Raw genomic sequence first — 17,005 nt, forward strand, 5'->3', positions numbered from 1 at the left:
CAGAGGGCTCTTCTTAGGCCAGGCTGGTATTGATAGGCAGAGGACTCTTCCTGGGTAGGTATTGGTAGGCAAAAAACTGCGGGGGGGGGTGGTATTGGTAGACGGAGGACGCTGGGGAGGAGAGATATTGGTAGGCAGGGGACTCCACATGGGCGAGGGTGTTGTGTTGTAGGCAGAGGACTCTACACGGGGGAGGGTGTGGTGTTGTAGGCAGAGGACCCTTCATGGGGAGGGAGAGCATTGTAGGCAGGGGACCCTTCATGGTTTGGGTGTTGGTATGCACAGGACTTATCTGGGCGGTCTGTGATAGGCAGAGAACTCTTCCTGGGCAGGTTAGGTATTCATAGGCAGGGCTCTTCGTGGGGGTGGGGTATTGTAGGCAGAGGAGTCTTCATGGGATGTATTCAGAGTCAGAGTCTCTTCCTGGGGAGGGAGAGCATTGTAGGCAGGGGACCCTTCCTGGGGAGTGGGGGCGTAACTGGTAGCAGACTCTAGCCAGTCAGGAAGGGTATTCGTAGGCACAGGACCCTTCGTGGGGAGCGGTTTGGGTAGGCAGAGGACCCTTCCTGAGTGGGGTATTTGTGGGCACAGGACTCTCCATGGGGGTTTATTTGTAGGCAGGGGACTGTTTGGGAATGGGGGTATTGGTAAGCATTGGACTCTTCTTTGCCTGCAGGCAGTGAGCAGACTGGAGTCCCCATCCTCTCAACAGCACCCTCTTTACCAAGTAGGGAAGGGGCTGATGGATCCTGTTCTCCCCGTTTCTCTGGGAATTTTATTTGAAAGGCAGAAGGAGACAGAGTTCCTGTTTTCTGGTTTACTTCTTCAATGCCCACAACAGCCTGGACTGCCAGGCCTAGGCTGGGAACCAGGAGCCCCATCTGCATTTCCCACATGGGTGGCAGTGCCCCTGGTCCTCGAGCCATCACCAGCTGCTGCATTAGCAGGAAGTTGCAATCGGAGTGGAGCTGAGACTCTACCCAGGCACTCCCATGTGGGATGTGGCTGTCCCAGGTGGCCCCTGAACCACCTCCAGCAAACTTTTACCACCACCCTCAGACCCCATGATCTGGGAAGTTAGTTCTGCCCACCGCAAGTCTGGCTGTGAGTCCCATGGGCTCTGTACTGAGATGAACCAGGCCCAGGATGAGGAAGCCAGGCAGAGCCCCAGTGCTCTCTGCCACTGGCCTGCACCAAGGCTGTGGCGTCCACACTTGCTGGCACAGCCAGGGTGTGACTCCTCTCTGACCCATTCGAGGCACAGAGAGTACATCACTACTGCAGCAGGTGCATCCCGACACTTCCTGTCCTGCTGCTCGTGGGAGCGCAGCTGTGGAGGGCGGGTGAGAGGCGGCTGGTGAGGCTGTGTTCCCTGGGATTGGGATAATGAGGGATCAGACCCAAGTTCTCACCAGGGCCGGTGACTGGGACCCCCGTCTGAGGCTCCTGCTAGGGCCCCTCCCCACCCATGAGGAGAACTGAGCTCAGCGAGGGACAGCGGAGGAGCTGGACACATCCTTGGTGCTTCTGGTGTACTGCCCGCAGATCCTGGTCCCCACTGCCGGGGCAAACTCCCCAAGCCGCAGCACCTTGGTCCCATGCTGGTCCTGGCTGGAGACACGAGTCGGCCAATCCAAGTGCCAGGGAGGGCCCACGGCAGCCACGTGTCACATTTGGTGTCCGGCCACGGACCCTCAGGGAGACTTAGGAATAGCTGAAGCATAAGCTGTCTGAAGGACCCTCACTGGCCCCTGGCGCGGGGCTGAGAAGGGAGTAGCTGGGGGAACTGGGACCAAGGAAGCAGAACCGGAGCACATGCACCCCAGGGCTGTCAGGACAGGCTGCAAAGACTGGGCAGGTCTGGGGTCTTGGTCCACGTGTGGTGCATGAAACACCATGCCTGGGCAGCTTGGGAGCTGGGGGCAGTTACTGCCCAGTCCCGTAGGCCACGGGTCCAAGGTTGGTGAGGGCTGAGAGCTGCTTGCTGGTCTGCAGGCTGTGTCCTCTCCTCGGAGAAGGACCAGGGCTCTCTGGGCTGGGAGCCCAGGAAAGCAGACTTCCCACCAGGGGCCCAGGACCAGTCCCCACTCCGCATGCCAGTCACAACCCCAGGCGGGGCTCTCACAACCCCTCCTTGGATTCCATCAGGTTGCTTGGGAACGAGCTCCATTTCCTGGTTTATTATTGAGGCCACTATGGAGGGCATGGGGCAGGACCCCTCCATGCCCTCTGTGGCCGAGCCCTCCAGGCAGCTCTGGACAAAATCAGACCCTGTCCTTGGGCTGTGGCCACTGTGTGACCCAGGCTGGCTTCTGGTAGGTGGAAACCTTGCTGGACAGGAGTTGGCCGCCCTGAGCGGGGGAACTGAGCTAGGACCCGGGCAGCTCTGCCTCAGTGCCTTTCCCCCAGGGGCCCAGCCTCAACACTGCCCGTGGGGTGAGGAGCTCTGTGGTCCCCAGGGAAATGAACATTCAGACCCTAGCGTGTGATCAGCAGCTTGGTCCACAGGCCCAGGCCCTTGTGAGCCAAGCTGGAAGAAAGGGCTTGGAAGGCAGCTTGGAAACAGGAAACCTGCTCGGCTCTGGAGGGTCCCTGGGTCCTCACAGAGGCCTGCGGGGCTGAGGCCTGGGATCTGGGAAGATGGCCTTTAAAGATCATGTGGGATGGGGCCGGCGCCGTGGCTTACTTGGTTAATCCTCCTCCTGTGGCGCCGGCATCCCATATGGGCACCAGGTTCTAGTCCCGGTTGCTCCTCTTCCAGTCCAGCTCTCTGGGAGGGCAGTGGAGGATGGCCCAAGTGCTTGGGCCCCTGTACCCGCATGGGAGACCAGGAAGAGGCACCTGGCTCCGTGGCGGCCATTTGGGGAGTGAAAGACCATGGGGGAGGGGCTGGGGTCTCTGCTTTGGTGGCAAGAAGGGCACATTTCGCTTTGTCCTCTAGTAGGAGGTCGGGTGCAGGAGGGCTGCTGGGCAGGGGTCTCAGGCACAGCCTGTTCTGTCCCCAGGGGAAGCTGGAGAAGTCGCTGGAGCACCTGCGGAAGCAGATGGAGGACGCGTTGCTGTTCCAGGCCCAGGCCGAGGAGACTTGCGCCCTGTGGCAGGCAGGTGCCGGGGCTGGGAGCTGGGACCCTGCCCTGACCAGCCGAGGCAGATGGGGGCCAGCGGGGCCGCTTGGGGAGGGGGGTGGGGGGATGCTCTCCCCTTCGAGGCGTGCCTTGGTGGTGGTAAGGGACTAGATGTTGGGGGGATTCCCTGCTTGCCTGCAGAAGATGGTGGACAGCCAGCGGCAGAACGTGCTGGGCGAGTTTGAGCGGCTGCGCCGCCTGCTGGCCGAGGAGGAACAGCGGCTGCTACAGAAGCTGGAGGAGGAGGAGCTGGAGGCTCTGCCCCGGCTGCGGGAGGGAGCAGCCCGGCTGGGCCAGCAGAGTGCACAGCTGGCCCAGCTCATCGCGGAGCTGGAGGGCCGCTGCCAGCTGCCCGCACTGGGGCTGCTGCAGGTGAGCCGGCGCTGCCCACGGGCTGGGGGTCCTGGCCCTGAGGATTGAGAGCCAGAAGGCAGGGGAGCTGGTCTCTCCCTCCTGGGAGGGGGCGCCAGCCTTTGCAGCATCCAGAGCCCGCGTGTGGAAGAAGGGTCGTTACTGTGGCCCTGCTTAACGGTGCAGGCGTTCCTGGCTCCAGGGGACGTGTTCACGGCGCTGTGTCGGCCTGCGCTCAGCCGTACACGCTGCTGTCATTTGGGGACAGTGACAGGGCTGTTTGCAGACATGCTTGGTTGCATCTGTGGGCGAGGCCGAGGCTGGCTGCTGCCTCCTGTACACGCCTGCTAGCCTGGGCACAGGTGTCACTCAGCGCTCCTGCAGTGCGTCTGTCCTGGGTGCTCGGACATAGCATTTCACAAAGAAAGGATGTTCCGTCCACTCCTGCTCAAGGCCCGCCCCGACAGAAGACGTTCGGTGGGGGCTGAGACACCCTGAGGCAGGGCAGGGTGTCAGTGAGAGGGGCGTGTGTGTGCGTGCACATGAATACCCGTGTGTGTGTGTGTGTGTGTGTGTGTGGCAGAAGCAGAACCCGCATTTACCACAGTTCACCCTGAGTGTGCTCATGGCTGCCCCTCTGTGTGTCCTGTGCACATGCTGTCTCCTCCCTGTGTGTTTCCATGTACTGTGCACACGCCCCTCATCCCTGAGTGCCCTCCCCATGTCCTGTGCACACGCCCCTCCTCCCTGAGTGTGCTCCCCGTGTCCTGTGCACACGCCCCTCCTCAGTGTGCTCCCCGTGTCCTGTGCACACGCCCCCTCCTCCCTGAGTGTGCTCCCCATGTCCTGTGCACACGCCCCCTCCTCCCTGAGTGCGCTCCCCGTGTCCTGTGCCCTTGCCCCCTCCTCCCTGAATGTGTTCCCCGTGTCCTGTGCACAGGCCCCCTCCTCCCTGAGTGTGCTCCCTGTGTTCTGTGCACACACCCCTCCTCCCTGAGTTCGCTCCCCGTGTCCTGTGCACACGCACCTCCTCCCTGAGTGTGCTCCCCGTGTCCTGTGCACACGCCCCTCCTCCCTGAGTGCGCTCCCCGTGTCCTGTGCACACGCCCCTCCTCCCTGAGTGCGCTCCCCGTGTCCTGTGCCCTTGCCCCCTCCTCCCTGAGTGTGCTCCCTGGGTTCTGTGCACACACCCCTCCTCCCTGAGTGCGCTCCCCGAGTCCTTTGCACACGCCCCTCCTCCCTGAGTGCACTCCACATGTCCTGTTCACACGCCCCTCCACCCTGAGTGTGCTCCCCATGTCCTGTGCACACGCAGCTCCTCCCTGAGTGCGCTCCTCGTGTCCTGTGCCCTTGCCCCCTCCTCCCTGAATGTGTTCCCCGTGTCCTGTGCACAGGCCCCCTCCTCCCTGAGTGCGCTCCCCGTGTCCTGTGGCCTTGCCCCTCCTCCCTGAGTGTGCTCCCTGTGTTCTGTGCACACACCCCTCCTCCCTGAGTGCGCTCCCCGAGTCCTTTGCACACGCCCCTCCTCGAGTGCGCTCCCCGTGTCCTGTGCACACGCCCCTCCTCCCTGAGTGCGCTCCCCGTGTCCTGTGCACATGCCCCCTCCTCCCTGAGTGTGCTCCACGTGTCCTGTGCACACACCCCTCCTCCCTGAATGCGCTCCCCGAGTCCTTTGCACACGCCCCTTCTCCCTGAGTGCGCTCCCCGTGTCCTGTGCATACACCATCTCTGAGTGCGCTCCCCGTGTCCTGTGCACACGCCCCTCCTCCCTTAGTGCGCTCCCCGTGTCCTGTGCCCTTGCCCCCTCCTCCCTAAGTGTGCTCCCTGTGTTCTGTGCACAGGCCCCCCTCCTCCCTGAGTGTGCTCCCCGTGTCCTGTGCACATGCCCCCTCCTCCCTGAGTGCGCTCCCCGTGTCTGTGCACACGCACCTCCTCCATGAGTGTGCTCCCTGTGTCCTGTGCACACGCCCGTCCTCCCTGAGTGCGCTCCCCGTGTCCTGTGCACACGCCCCCTCCTCCCTGAGTGTGCTCCCCGTGTCCTGTGCACACGCCCCCTCCTCCCTGAGTGTGCTCCCTGTTGTCTGTGCACACACCCCTCCTCCCTGAGTGCGCTCCCCGAGTCCTTTGCACACGCCCCTTCTCCCTGAGTGCGCTCCCCGTGTCCTGTGCACACGCCCCCTCCTGCCTGAATGTGCTCCCCATGTCCTGTGCACACGACCTCCTCCCTGAGTGTGTTCCCCGTGTCCTGTGCCCTTGCCCCCTCCTCCCTGAGTGTGCTCCCTGTGTCCTGTGCACATGCCCCCTCCTCCCTGAGTGTGCTCCCTGTGTTCTGTGCACACGCCCCTCATCCCTCAGTGCACTCCCCGTGTCATGTGAACACGCCCCTCCTCCCTGAGTGTGCTCCCCGTGTCCTGTGCACACGCCCCTCTTCCCTGAGTGTGCTCCCCATGTCCTGTGCACACGCCCCTCCTCCCTGAGTGCGCTCTCCGTGTCCTGTGCACACGCCTCTCCTCCCTGAGTGCGCTCCCCGTGTCCTGTGCCCTTGCCCCCTCCTCCCTGAGTGTGCTCCCTGTGTTCTGTGCACACACCCCTCCTCCCTGAGTGCGCTCCCCGAGTCCTTTGCACACGCCCCTCCTCCCTGAGTGCACTCCCCATGTCCTGTGCACACGCCCCTCCTCCCTGAGTGCGCTCTCCGTGTCCTGTGCACACGCCCCTCATCCCTGAGTGCGCTCCCCGTGTCCTGTGCCCTTGCCCCCTCCTCCCTGAGTGTTCTCCCTGTGTTCTGTGCACACGCCCCTCCTCCCTGAGTGCGCTCCCCGTGTCCTGTGCCCTTGCCCCCTCCTCCCTGAGTGTGCTCCCTCTGTTCTGTGCACACATCCCTCCTCCGTGAGTGCGCTCCCCGAGTCCTTTGCACACACCCCTCCTCCCTGAGTGCGCTCCCCGTGTCCTGTGCCCTTGCCCCCTCCTCCCTGAGTGTGCTCCCTGTGTTCTGTGCACACACCCCTCCTCCCTGAGTGCACTCCCTGTGTCCTGTGCATACGCCCCTCCTCCCTGAGTGTGCTCCCTGTGTTCTGTGCACACACCCCTCCTCCCTGAGTGCGCTCCCCGAGTCCTTTGCACACGCCCCTCCTCCCTGAGTGCACTCCCTGTGTCCTGTGCATACGCCCCTCATCCCTGAGTGTGCTCCCCGTGTCCTGTGCATACGCCCCTCCTCCCTGAGTGTGCTCCCCGTGTCCTGTGCACATGCCCCCTCCTCCCTGAGTGTGCTCCCCGTGTCCTGTGCACACGCCGCTCCTCCCTGAGTGCGCTCCCCGTGTCCTGTGCACACGCCCCTCATCCCTGAGTGCACTCCACATGTCCTGTGCACACGCCCCTCCACCCTGAGTGTGCTCCCCGTGTCCTGTGCACACGCAGCTCCTCCCTGAGTGCGCTCCTCGTGTCCTGTGCCCTTGCCCCCTCCTCCCTGAATGTGTTCCCCGTGTCCTGTGCACAGGCCCCCTCCTCCCTGAGTGTGCTCCCTGTGTTCTGTGCACCCCTCCTCCCTGAGTGCGCTCCCCGTGTCCTGTACACACGCACCTCCTCCCTGAGTGTGCTCCCCGTGTCCTGTGCCCTTGCCCCCTCCTACTGAGTGTGCTCCCTGTGTTCTGTGCACACGCCCCTCCTCCCTGAGTGTGCTCCCCGTGTCCTGTGCACACGCCCCTCCTCCCTGAGTGCACTCCCCGTGTCCTGTGCACTCGCCCCTCCTCCCTGAATGTGTTCCCCGTGTCCTGTGCCCTTGCCCCCTCCTCCCTGAGTGTGCTCCGCGTGTCCTGTGCACACGCCCCTCCTCCCTGAGTGTGCTCCCCGTATCCTGTGCACATGCCCCCTCCTCCCTGAGTGTGCTCCCTGTGTTCTGTGCACACGCCCCCTCCTCCCTGAGTGTGCTCGGCGTGTCCTGTGCACAGGTCCCCTCCTCCCTGAGTGCGCTCCAAGTGTTCTGTGCACACGTCCCTCCTCCCTAAGTGTGCTCCCCGTGTCCTGTGCACACGCCTCTCCTCCCTGAGTGTGCTCCCTGTGTTCTGTGCACACGCCCCTCCTCCCTGAGTGTGCTCCCCGTGTCCTGTGCACACGCCCCTCCTCCCTGAGTGTGCTCCCCGTGTTCTGTGCACACGCCCCTCCTCCCTTAGTGTGCTCACTGTGTTCTGTGCACACGCCCCTCCTCCTTGAGTGTGCTCCCCGTGTCCTGTGCACACGCCCCTCATCCCTGAGTGCACTCCCCGTGTCCTGTGCACATGCCCCTCCTCCCTGAGTGCGCTCCTCGTGTCCTGTGCACTCGCCCTTCCTCCCTGAGTGTGCTCCCCGTGTCCTGTGCACATGCCCCCTCCTCCCTGAGTGTGCTCCCTGTGTTCTGTGCACACACCCCTCCTCCCTGAGTGCGCTCCCCAAGTCCTTTGCACATGCCCCTTCTCCCTGAGTGTGCTCCCCGTGTCTGTGCACACGCCGCTCCTCCCTGAGTGCACTCCCCGTGTCCTGTGGACATGCCCCCTCCTCCCTGAGTGCGCTCCTCGTGTCCTGTGCACTCGCCCTTCCTCCCTGAGTGTGCTCCCCGTGTCCTGTGCACATGCCCCCTCCTCCCTGAGTGTGCTCCCTGTGTTCTGTGCACACACCCCTCCTCCCTGAGTGCGCTCCCCAAGTCCTTTGCACATGCCCCTTCTCCCTGAGTGTGCTCCCCGTGTCTGTGCACACGCCGCTCCTCCCTGAGTGCGCTCCCCGTGTCCTGTGCACACGCCCCTCCTCCCTTAGTGCGCTCCCCGTGTCCTGTGCACATGCCCCCTCCTCCCTGAGTGTGCTCCCCGTGTCCTGTGCACACGCCGCTCCTCCCTGAGTGCGCTCCCCGTGTCCTGTGCACACGCCCCTCATCCCTGAGTGCGCTCCCCGTGTCCTGTGCACACGCCCCTCCTCTCTGAGTGCGCTCCCCGTGTCCTGTGCACACGCCCCTCCTCCCTGAGTGTGCTCCCCGTGTCCTGTGCACATGCCCCTCCTCCCTGAGTGCGCTGCCCATGTCCTGTGCACACGACCCTCCTCCCTGAGTGTGCTCCCCGTGTCTGTGCACACGCCCCTCCTCTCTGAGTGCGCTCCCCGTGTCCTGTGCATACGCCCCTCCTCCCTGAGTGTGCTCCCCGTGTCCTGTGCACATGCCCCTCCTCCCTGAGTGCGCTGCCCATGTCCTGTGCACACGACCCTCCTCCCTGAGTGTGCTCCCCGTGTCCTGTGCACACGCAGCTCCTCCCTGAGTGCGCTCCTCGTGTCCTGTGCCCTTGCCCCCTCCTCCCTGAATGTGTTCCCCGTGTCCTGTGCACAGGCCCCCTCCTCCCTGAGTGTGCTCCCTGTGTTCTGTGCACCCCTCCTCCCTGAGTGCGCTCCCCGTGTCCTGTACACACGCACCTCCTCCCTGAGTGTGCTCCCCGTGTCCTGTGCACACGCCCCTCCTCCCTGAGTGCGCTCCCCGTGTCCTGTGCACACGCCCCTCCTCCATGAGTGCGCTCCCCGTGTCCTGTGCCCTTGCCCCCTCCTCCCTGAGTGTGCTCCCTGTGTTCTGTGCACACACCCCTCCTCCCTGAGTGCGCTCCCCGAGTCCTTTGCACACGCGCCTCCTCGAGTGTGCTCCCCATGTCCTGTGCACACGCCCCTCATCCCTGAGTGTGCTCCTTGTGTCCTGTGCACATGCCCCCTCCTCCCTGAGTGTTCTCCCTGTGTTCTGTGCACACACCCCTCCTCCCTGAGTGTGCTCCCCGTGTCCTGTGCCCTTGCCCCCTCCTCCCTGAGTTTGCTCCCTGTGTTCTGTGCACACACCCCTCCTCCCTGAGTGCGCTCCCCGAGTCCTTTGCACACGCGCCTCCTCGAGTGCGCTCCCCGTGTCCTGTGCACACGCCCCTCATCCCTGAGTGTGCTCCTCGTGTCCTGTGCACATGCCCCCTCCTCCCTGAGTGTTCTCCCTGTGTTCTGTGCACACGCCCCTCCTCCCTGAGTGCGCTCCCCGTGTCCTGTGCCCTTGCCCCCCTCCTCCCTGAGTGTGCTCCCTCTGTTCTGTGCACACATCCCTCCTCCGTGAGTGCGCTCCCCGAGTCCTTTGCACACACCCCTCCTCCCTGAGTGCGCTCCCCGTGTCCTGTGCCCTTGCCCCCTCCTCCCTGAGTGTGCTCCCTGTGTTCTGTGCACACACCCCTCCTCCCTGAGTGCACTCCTGTGTCCTGTGCATACGCCCCTCCTCCCTGAGTGTGCTCCCTGTGTTCTGTGCACACACCCCTCCTCCCTGAGTGCGCTCCCCGAGTCCTTTGCACACGCGCCTCCTCGAGTGTGCTCCCCGTGTCCTGTGCACACGCTCCTCCTCCCTGAGTGCGCTCCCCGTGTCCTGTGCACACGCCTCTCCTCCCTGAGTGCGCTCCCCGTGTCCTGTGCCCTTGCCCCCTCCTCCCTGAGTGTGCTCCCCGTGTCCTGTGCACACGCAGCTCCTCCCTGAGTGCGCTCCTCGTGTCCTGTGCCCTTGCCCCCTCCTCCCTGAATGTGTTCCCAGTGTCCTGTGCACAGGCCCCCTCCTCCCTGAGTGTGCTCCCTGTGTTCTGTGCACACACCCCTCCTCCCTGAGTGCGCTCCCCGTGTCCTGTACACACGCACCTCCTCCCTGAGTGTGCTCCCCGTGTCCTGTGCACACGCCCCTCCTCCCTGAGTGCGCTCCCCGTGTCCTGTGCACACGCCCCTCCTCCATGAGTGCGCTCCCCGTGTCCTGTGCCCTTGCCCCCTCCTCCCTGAGTGTGCTCCCTGTGTTCTGTGCACACACCCCTCCTCCCTGAGTGCGCTCCCCGAGTCCTTTGCACACGCGCCTCCTCGAGTGTGCTCCCCGTGTCCTGTGCACACGCCCCTCATCCCTGAGTGTGCTCCTTGTGTCCTGTGCACAGGCCCCCTCCTCCCTGAGTGTGCTCCCTGTGTTCTGTGCACACACCCCTCCTCCCTGAGTGCACTCCCTGTGTCCTGTGCATACGCCCCTCCTCCCTGAGTGTGCTCCCCTTGTCCTGTGCACACACCCCTCATCCCTGAGTGCACTCCCCATGTCCTGTGCACACGCACCTCCTCCCTGAGTGTGCTCCCCGTGTCCTGTGCACACGACCTCCTCCCTGAGTGCGTTCCCCGTGTCCTGTGCCCTTGCCCCCTCCTCCCTGAATGTGTTCCCCGTGTCCTGTGCACAGGCCCCCTCCTCCCTGAGTGTGCTCCCTGTGTTCTGTGCACCCCTCCTCCCTGAGTGCGCTCCCCGTGTCCTGTACACACGCACCTCCTCCCTGAGTGTGCTCCCCGTGTCCTGTGCACACGCCCCTCCTCCCTGAGTGCGCTCCCCGTGTCCTGTGCACACGCCCCTCCTCCATGAGTGCGCTCCCCGTGTCCTGTGCCCTTGCCCCCTCCTCCCTGAGTGTGCTCCCTGTGTTCTGTGCACACACCCCTCCTCCCTGAGTGCGCTCCCCGAGTCCTTTGCACACGCGCCTCCTCGAGTGTGCTCCCCGTGTCCTGTGCACACGCCCCTCATCCCTGAGTGTGCTCCTTGTGTCCTGTGCACATGCCCCCTCCTCCCTGAGTGTTCTCCCTGTGTTCTGTGCACACACCCCTCCTCCCTGAGTGTGCTCCCCGTGTCCTGTGCCCTTGCCCCCTCCTCCCTGAGTTTGCTCCCTGTGTTCTGTGCACACACCCCTCCTCCCTGAGTGCGCTCCCCGAGTCCTTTGCACACGCGCCTCCTCGAGTGCGCTCCCCGTGTCCTGTGCACACGCCCCTCATCCCTGAGTGTGCTCCTCGTGTCCTGTGCACATGCCCCCTCCTCCCTGAGTGTTCTCCCTGTGTTCTGTGCACACGCCCCTCCTCCCTGAGTGCGCTCCCCGTGTCCTGTGCCCTTGCCCCCTCCTCCCTGAGTGTGCTCCCTCTGTTCTGTGCACACATCCCTCCTCCGTGAGTGCGCTCCCCGAGTCCTTTGCACACACCCCTCCTCCCTGAGTGCGCTCCCCGTGTCCTGTGCATACGCCATCTCTGAGTGTGCTCCCCGTGTCCTGTGCCCTTGCCCCCTCCTCCCTGAGTGTGCTCCCTGTGTTCTGTGCACACACTCCTCCTCCCTGAGTGCGCTCCCCGAGTCCTTTGCACACGCCCCTCCTCCCTGAGTGCACTCCCTGTGTCCTGTGCATACGCCCCTCCTCCCTGAGTGCGCTCTCCGTGTCCTGTGCACACGCCTCTCCTCCCTGAGTGCGCTCCCCGTGTCCTGTGCCCTTGCCCCCTCCTCCCTGAGTGCACTCCCTGTGTCCTGTGCATACGCCCCTCATCCCTGAGTGTGCTCCCCGTGTCCTGTGCACACGCCCCTCATCCCTGAGTGCACTCCACATGTCCTGTGCACACGCCCCTCCACCCTGAGTGTGCTCCCCGTGTCCTGTGCACACGCAGCTCCTCCCTGAGTGCGCTCCTCGTGTCCTGTGCCCTTGCCCCCTCCTCCCTGAATGTGTTCCCCGTGTCCTGTGCACAGGCCCCCTCCTCCCTGAGTGTGCTCCCTGTGTTCTGTGCACAGGCCCCCTCCTCCCTGAGTGTGCTCCCTGTGTTCTGTGCACCCCTCCTCCCTGAGTGTGCTCCCCGTGTCCTGTACACACGCACCTCCTCCCTGAGTGTGCTCCCCGTGTCCTGTGCACACGCCCCTCCTCCCTGAGTGCGCTCCCCGTGTCCTGTACACACGCACCTCCTCCCTGAGTGTGCTCCTCGTGTCCTGTGCACACGCCCCTCCTCCATGAGTGCGCTCCCCGTGTCCTGTGCACATGCCCCCTCCTCCCTGAGTGTGCTCCCTGTGTTCTGTGCACACACCCCTCCTCCCTGAGTGCGCTCCCCGAGTCCTTTGCACACGCGCCTCCTCGAGTGTGCTCCCCGTGTCCTGTGCACACGCCCCTCATCCCTGAGTGCGCTCCCCGTGTCCTGTGCACACGCCCCTCCTCCCTGAGTGCCCTCCCCGTGTCCTGTGCACTCGCCCCTCCTCCCTGAGTGTGCTCCCCATGTCCTCTGCACACGCCCCTCATCCCTGAGTGTGCTCTCCGTGTCCTGTGCACACGCCCCTCCTCCCTGAGTGCGCTCCCCGTGTCCTGTGCATACGCCATCTCTGAGTGCGCTCCCCGTGTCCTGTGCACTCGCCCCTCCTCCCTGAGTGCACTCCCTGTGTCCTGTGCACACGCCCCTCATCCCTGAGTGCGCTCCCCATGTCCTGTGCACACGCCCCCCCTCCCTGAGTGCGCTCCTCGTGTCCTGTGCCCTTGCCCCCTCCTCCCTGAATGTGTTCCCCGTGTCCTGTGCCCTTGCCCCCTCCTCCCTGAGTGTGCTCCCTGTGTTCTGTGCACACACCCCTCCTCCCTGAGTGCGCTCCCCGAGTCCTTTGCACACGCGCCTCCTCAAGTGTGCTCCCCGTGTCCTGTGCACACGCCCCTCATCCCTGAGTGTGCTCCTTGTGTCCTGTGCACATGCCCCCTCCTCCCTGAGTGTTCTCCCTGTGTTCTGTGCACACACTCCTCCTCCCTGAGTGTGCTCCCCGTGTCCTGTGCCCTTGCCCCCTCCTCCCTGAGTTTGCTCCCTGTGTTCTGTGCACACACCCCTCCTCCCTGAGTGCGCTCCCCGAGTCCTTTGCACACGCGCCTCCTCGAGTGCGCTCCCCGTGTCCTGTGCACACGCCCCTCATCCCTGAGTGTGCTCCTCGTGTCCTGTGCACATGCCCCCTCCTCCCTGAGTGTTCTCCCTGTGTTCTGTGCACACGCCCCTCCTCCCTGAGTGCGCTCCCCGTGTCCTGTGCCCTTGCCCCCTCCTCCCTGAGTGTGCTCCCTCTGTTCTGTGCACACATCCCTCCTCCGTGAGTGCGCTCCCCGAGTCCTTTGCACACACCCCTCCTCCCTGAGTGCGCTCCCCGTGTCCTGTGCCCTTGCCCCCTCCTCCCTGAGTGTGCTCCCTGTGTTCTGTGCACACACCCCTCCTCCCTGAGTGCACTCCCTGTGTCCTGTGCATACGCCCCTCCTCCCTGAGTGTGCTCCCTGTGTTCTGTGCACACACCCCTCCTCCCTGAGTGCGCTCCCCGAGTCCTTTGCACACGCGCCTCCTCGAGTGTGCTCCCCGTGTCCTGTGCACACGCTCCTCCTCCCTGAGTGCGCTCCCCGTGTCCTGTGCACACGCCTCTCCTCCCTGAGTGCGCTCCCCGTGTAATGTGCCCTTGCCCCCTCCTCCCTGAGTGTGCTCCCCGTGTCCTGTGCACACGCAGCTCCTCCCTGAGTGCGCTCCTCGTGTCCTGTGCCCTTGCCCCCTCCTCCCTGAATGTGTTCCCAGTGTCCTGTGCACAGGCCCCCTCCTCCCTGAGTGTGCTCCCTGTGTTCTGTGCACACACCCCTCCTCCCTGAGTGCGCTCCCCGTGTCCTGTACACACGCACCTCCTCCCTGAGTGTGCTCCCCGTGTCCTGTGCACACGCCCCTCCTCCCTGAGTGCGCTCCCCGTGTCCTGTGCACACGCCCCTCCTCCATGAGTGCGCTCCCCGTGTCCTGTGCCCTTGCCCCCTCCTCCCTGAGTGTGCTCCCTGTGTTCTGTGCACACACCCCTCCTCCCTGAGTGCGCTCCCCGAGTCCTTTGCACACGCGCCTCCTCGAGTGTGCTCCCCGTGTCCTGTGCACACGCCCCTCATCCCTGAGTGTGCTCCTTGTGTCCTGTGCACAGGCCCCCTCCTCCCTGAGTGTGCTCCCTGTGTTCTGTGCACACACCCCTCCTCCCTGAGTGTGCTCCCCGTGTCCTGTGCCCTTGCCCCCTCCTCCCTGAGTTTGCTCCCTGTGTTCTGTGCACACACCCCTCCTCCCTGAGTGCGCTCCCCGAGTCCTTTGCACACGCGCCTCCTCGAGTGCGCTCCCCGTGTCCTGTGCACACGCCCCTCATCCCTGAGTGTGCTCCTCGTGTCCTGTGCACATGCCCCCTCCTCCCTGAGTGTTCTCCCTGTGTTCTGTGCACACGCCCCTCCTCCCTGAGTGCGCTCCCCGTGTCCTGTGCCCTTGCCCCCTCCTCCCTGAGTGTGCTCCCTCTGTTCTGTGCACACATCCCTCCTCCGTGAGTGCGCTCCCCGAGTCCTTTGCACACACCCCTCCTCCCTGAGTGCGCTCCCCGTGTCCTGTGCATACGCCATCTCTGAGTGTGCTCCCCGTGTCCTGTGCCCTTGCCCCCTCCTCCCTGAGTGTGCTCCCTGTGTTCTGTGCACACACTCCTCCTCCCTGAGTGCGCTCCCCGAGTCCTTTGCACACGCCCCTCCTCCCTGAGTGCACTCCCTGTGTCCTGTGCATACGCCCCTCCTCCCTGAGTGCGCTCTCCGTGTCCTGTGCACACGCCTCTCCTCCCTGAGTGCGCTCCCCGTGTCCTGTGCCCTTGCCCCCTCCTCCCTGAGTGCACTCCCTGTGTCCTGTGCATACGCCCCTCATCCCTGAGTGTGCTCCCCGTGTCCTGTGCACACGCCCCTCATCCCTGAGTGCACTCCACATGTCCTGTGCACACGCCCCTCCACCCTGAGTGTGCTCCCCGTGTCCTGTGCACACGCAGCTCCTCCCTGAGTGCGCTCCTCGTGTCCTGTGCCCTTGCCCCCTCCTCCCTGAATGTGTTCCCCGTGTCCTGTGCACAGGCCCCCTCCTCCCTGAGTGTGCTCCCTGTGTTCTGTGCACAGGCCCCCTCCTCCCTGAGTGTGCTCCCTGTGTTCTGTGCACCCCTCCTCCCTGAGTGTGCTCCCCGTGTCCTGTACACACGCACCTCCTCCCTGAGTGTGCTCCCCGTGTCCTGTGCACACGCCCCTCCTCCCTGAGTGCGCTCCCCGTGTCCTGTACACACGCACCTCCTCCCTGAGTGTGCTCCTCGTGTCCTGTGCACACGCCCCTCCTCCATGAGTGCGCTCCCCGTGTCCTGTGCACATGCCCCCTCCTCCCTGAGTGTGCTCCCTGTGTTCTGTGCACACACCCCTCCTCCCTGAGTGCGCTCCCCGAGTCCTTTGCACACGCGCCTCCTCGAGTGTGCTCCCCGTGTCCTGTGCACACGCCCCTCATCCCTGAGTGCGCTCCCCGTGTCCTGTGCACACGCCCCTCCTCCCTGAGTGCCCTCCCCGTGTCCTGTGCACTCGCCCCTCCTCCCTGAGTGTGCTCCCCATGTCCTCTGCACACGCCCCTCATCCCTGAGTGTGCTCTCCGTGTCCTGTGCACACGCCCCTCCTCCCTGAGTGCGCTCCCCGTGTCCTGTGCATACGCCATCTCTGAGTGCGCTCCCCGTGTCCTGTGCACTCGCCCCTCCTCCCTGAGTGCACTCCCTGTGTCCTGTGCACACGCCCCTCATCCCTGAGTGCGCTCCCCATGTCCTGTGCACACGCCCCTCCACCCTGAGTGTGCTCCCCGTGTCCTGTGCACACGCCCCCCCCTCCCTGAGTCGCTCCTCGTGTCCTGTGCCCTTGCCCCCTCCTCCCTGAATGTGTTCCCAGTGTCCTGTGCACAGGCCCCCTCCTCCCTGAGTGTGCTCCCTGTGTTCTGTGCACACACCCCTCCTCCCTGAGTGCACTCCCTGTGTCCTGTGCATACGCCCCTCCTCCCTGAGTGTGCTCCCCTTGTCCTGTGCACACAGCCCTCATCCCTGAGTGCACTCCCCGTGTCCTGTGCACACGCCCCTCCACCCTGAGTGTGCTCCCCGTGTCCTGTGCACACGCCTCTCCTCCCTGAGTGCGCTCCCCGTGTCCTGTGCCCTTGCCCCCTCCTCCCTGAGTGTGCTCCCTGTGTTCTGTGCACACACCCCTCCTCCCTGAGTGTGCTCCCTGTGTCCTGTGCACACGCCCCTCCTCCCTGAGTGTGCTCCCCGTGTCCTGTGCACACGCCCCTCATCCCTGAGTGCACTCCCCATGTCCTGTGCACACACCCCTCCTCCCTGAGTGCGCTCCCCGAGTCCTTTGCACACGCCCCTCCTCGAGTGCGCTCCCCGTGTCCTGTGCACACGCCCCTCCTACTGAGTGTGCTCCCCGTGTCCTGTGCACACGCCCCCTCCTCCCTGAGTGTGCTCCCTGTTGTCTGTGCACACACCCCTCCTCCCTGAGTGCGCTCCCCGAGTCCTTTGCACACGCCCCTTCTCCCTGAGTGCGCTCCCCGTGTCCTGTGCACACGCCCCCTCCTGCCTGAATGTGCTCCCCATGTCCTGTGCACACGACCTCCTCCCTGAGTGTGTTCCCCGTGTCCTGTGCCCTTGCCCCCTCCTCCCTGAGTGTGCTCCCTGTGTCCTGTGCACATGCCCCCTCCTCCCTGAGTGTGCTCCCTGTGTTCTGTGCACACGCCCCTCATCCCTCAGTGCACTTCCCGTGTCATGTGCACACGCCCCTCCTCCCTGAGTGTGCTCCCCGTGTCCTGTGCACACGCCCCTCTTCCCTGAGTGTGCTCCCCGTGTCCTGTGCACACGCCCCTCCTCCCTGAGTGCGCTCTCCGTGTCCTGTGCACACGCCTCTCCTCCC

At 64.6% G+C, this 17,005-nt stretch overlaps 1 protein-coding gene across 3 annotated transcripts in view; it reads left to right on the forward strand.

The window, feature by feature from the left end:
- TRIM11 (tripartite motif containing 11) overlaps positions 1–17,005 on the forward strand; it is a 29,582-nt gene that overhangs the window by 3,577 nt on the left and 9,000 nt on the right. Inside the window, exons 2-3 of one of the 3 annotated variants that reach the window (XM_062189356.1) lie at positions 3,006–3,101; positions 3,267–3,497. In XM_062189356.1, coding sequence (XP_062045340.1) covers positions 3,006–3,101; positions 3,267–3,497 — 327 coding nt within the window. The remainder of the gene's footprint in view (positions 1–3,005; positions 3,102–3,266; positions 3,498–17,005) is intronic. The other 2 variants (XM_062189357.1, XM_062189358.1) reach the window with 2 other exon arrangements.

Source organism: Lepus europaeus, chromosome 4, assembly GCF_033115175.1.
Source record: "Lepus europaeus isolate LE1 chromosome 4, mLepTim1.pri, whole genome shotgun sequence".
Classification (NCBI taxonomy): Eukaryota; Metazoa; Chordata; class Mammalia; order Lagomorpha; family Leporidae; genus Lepus; species Lepus europaeus.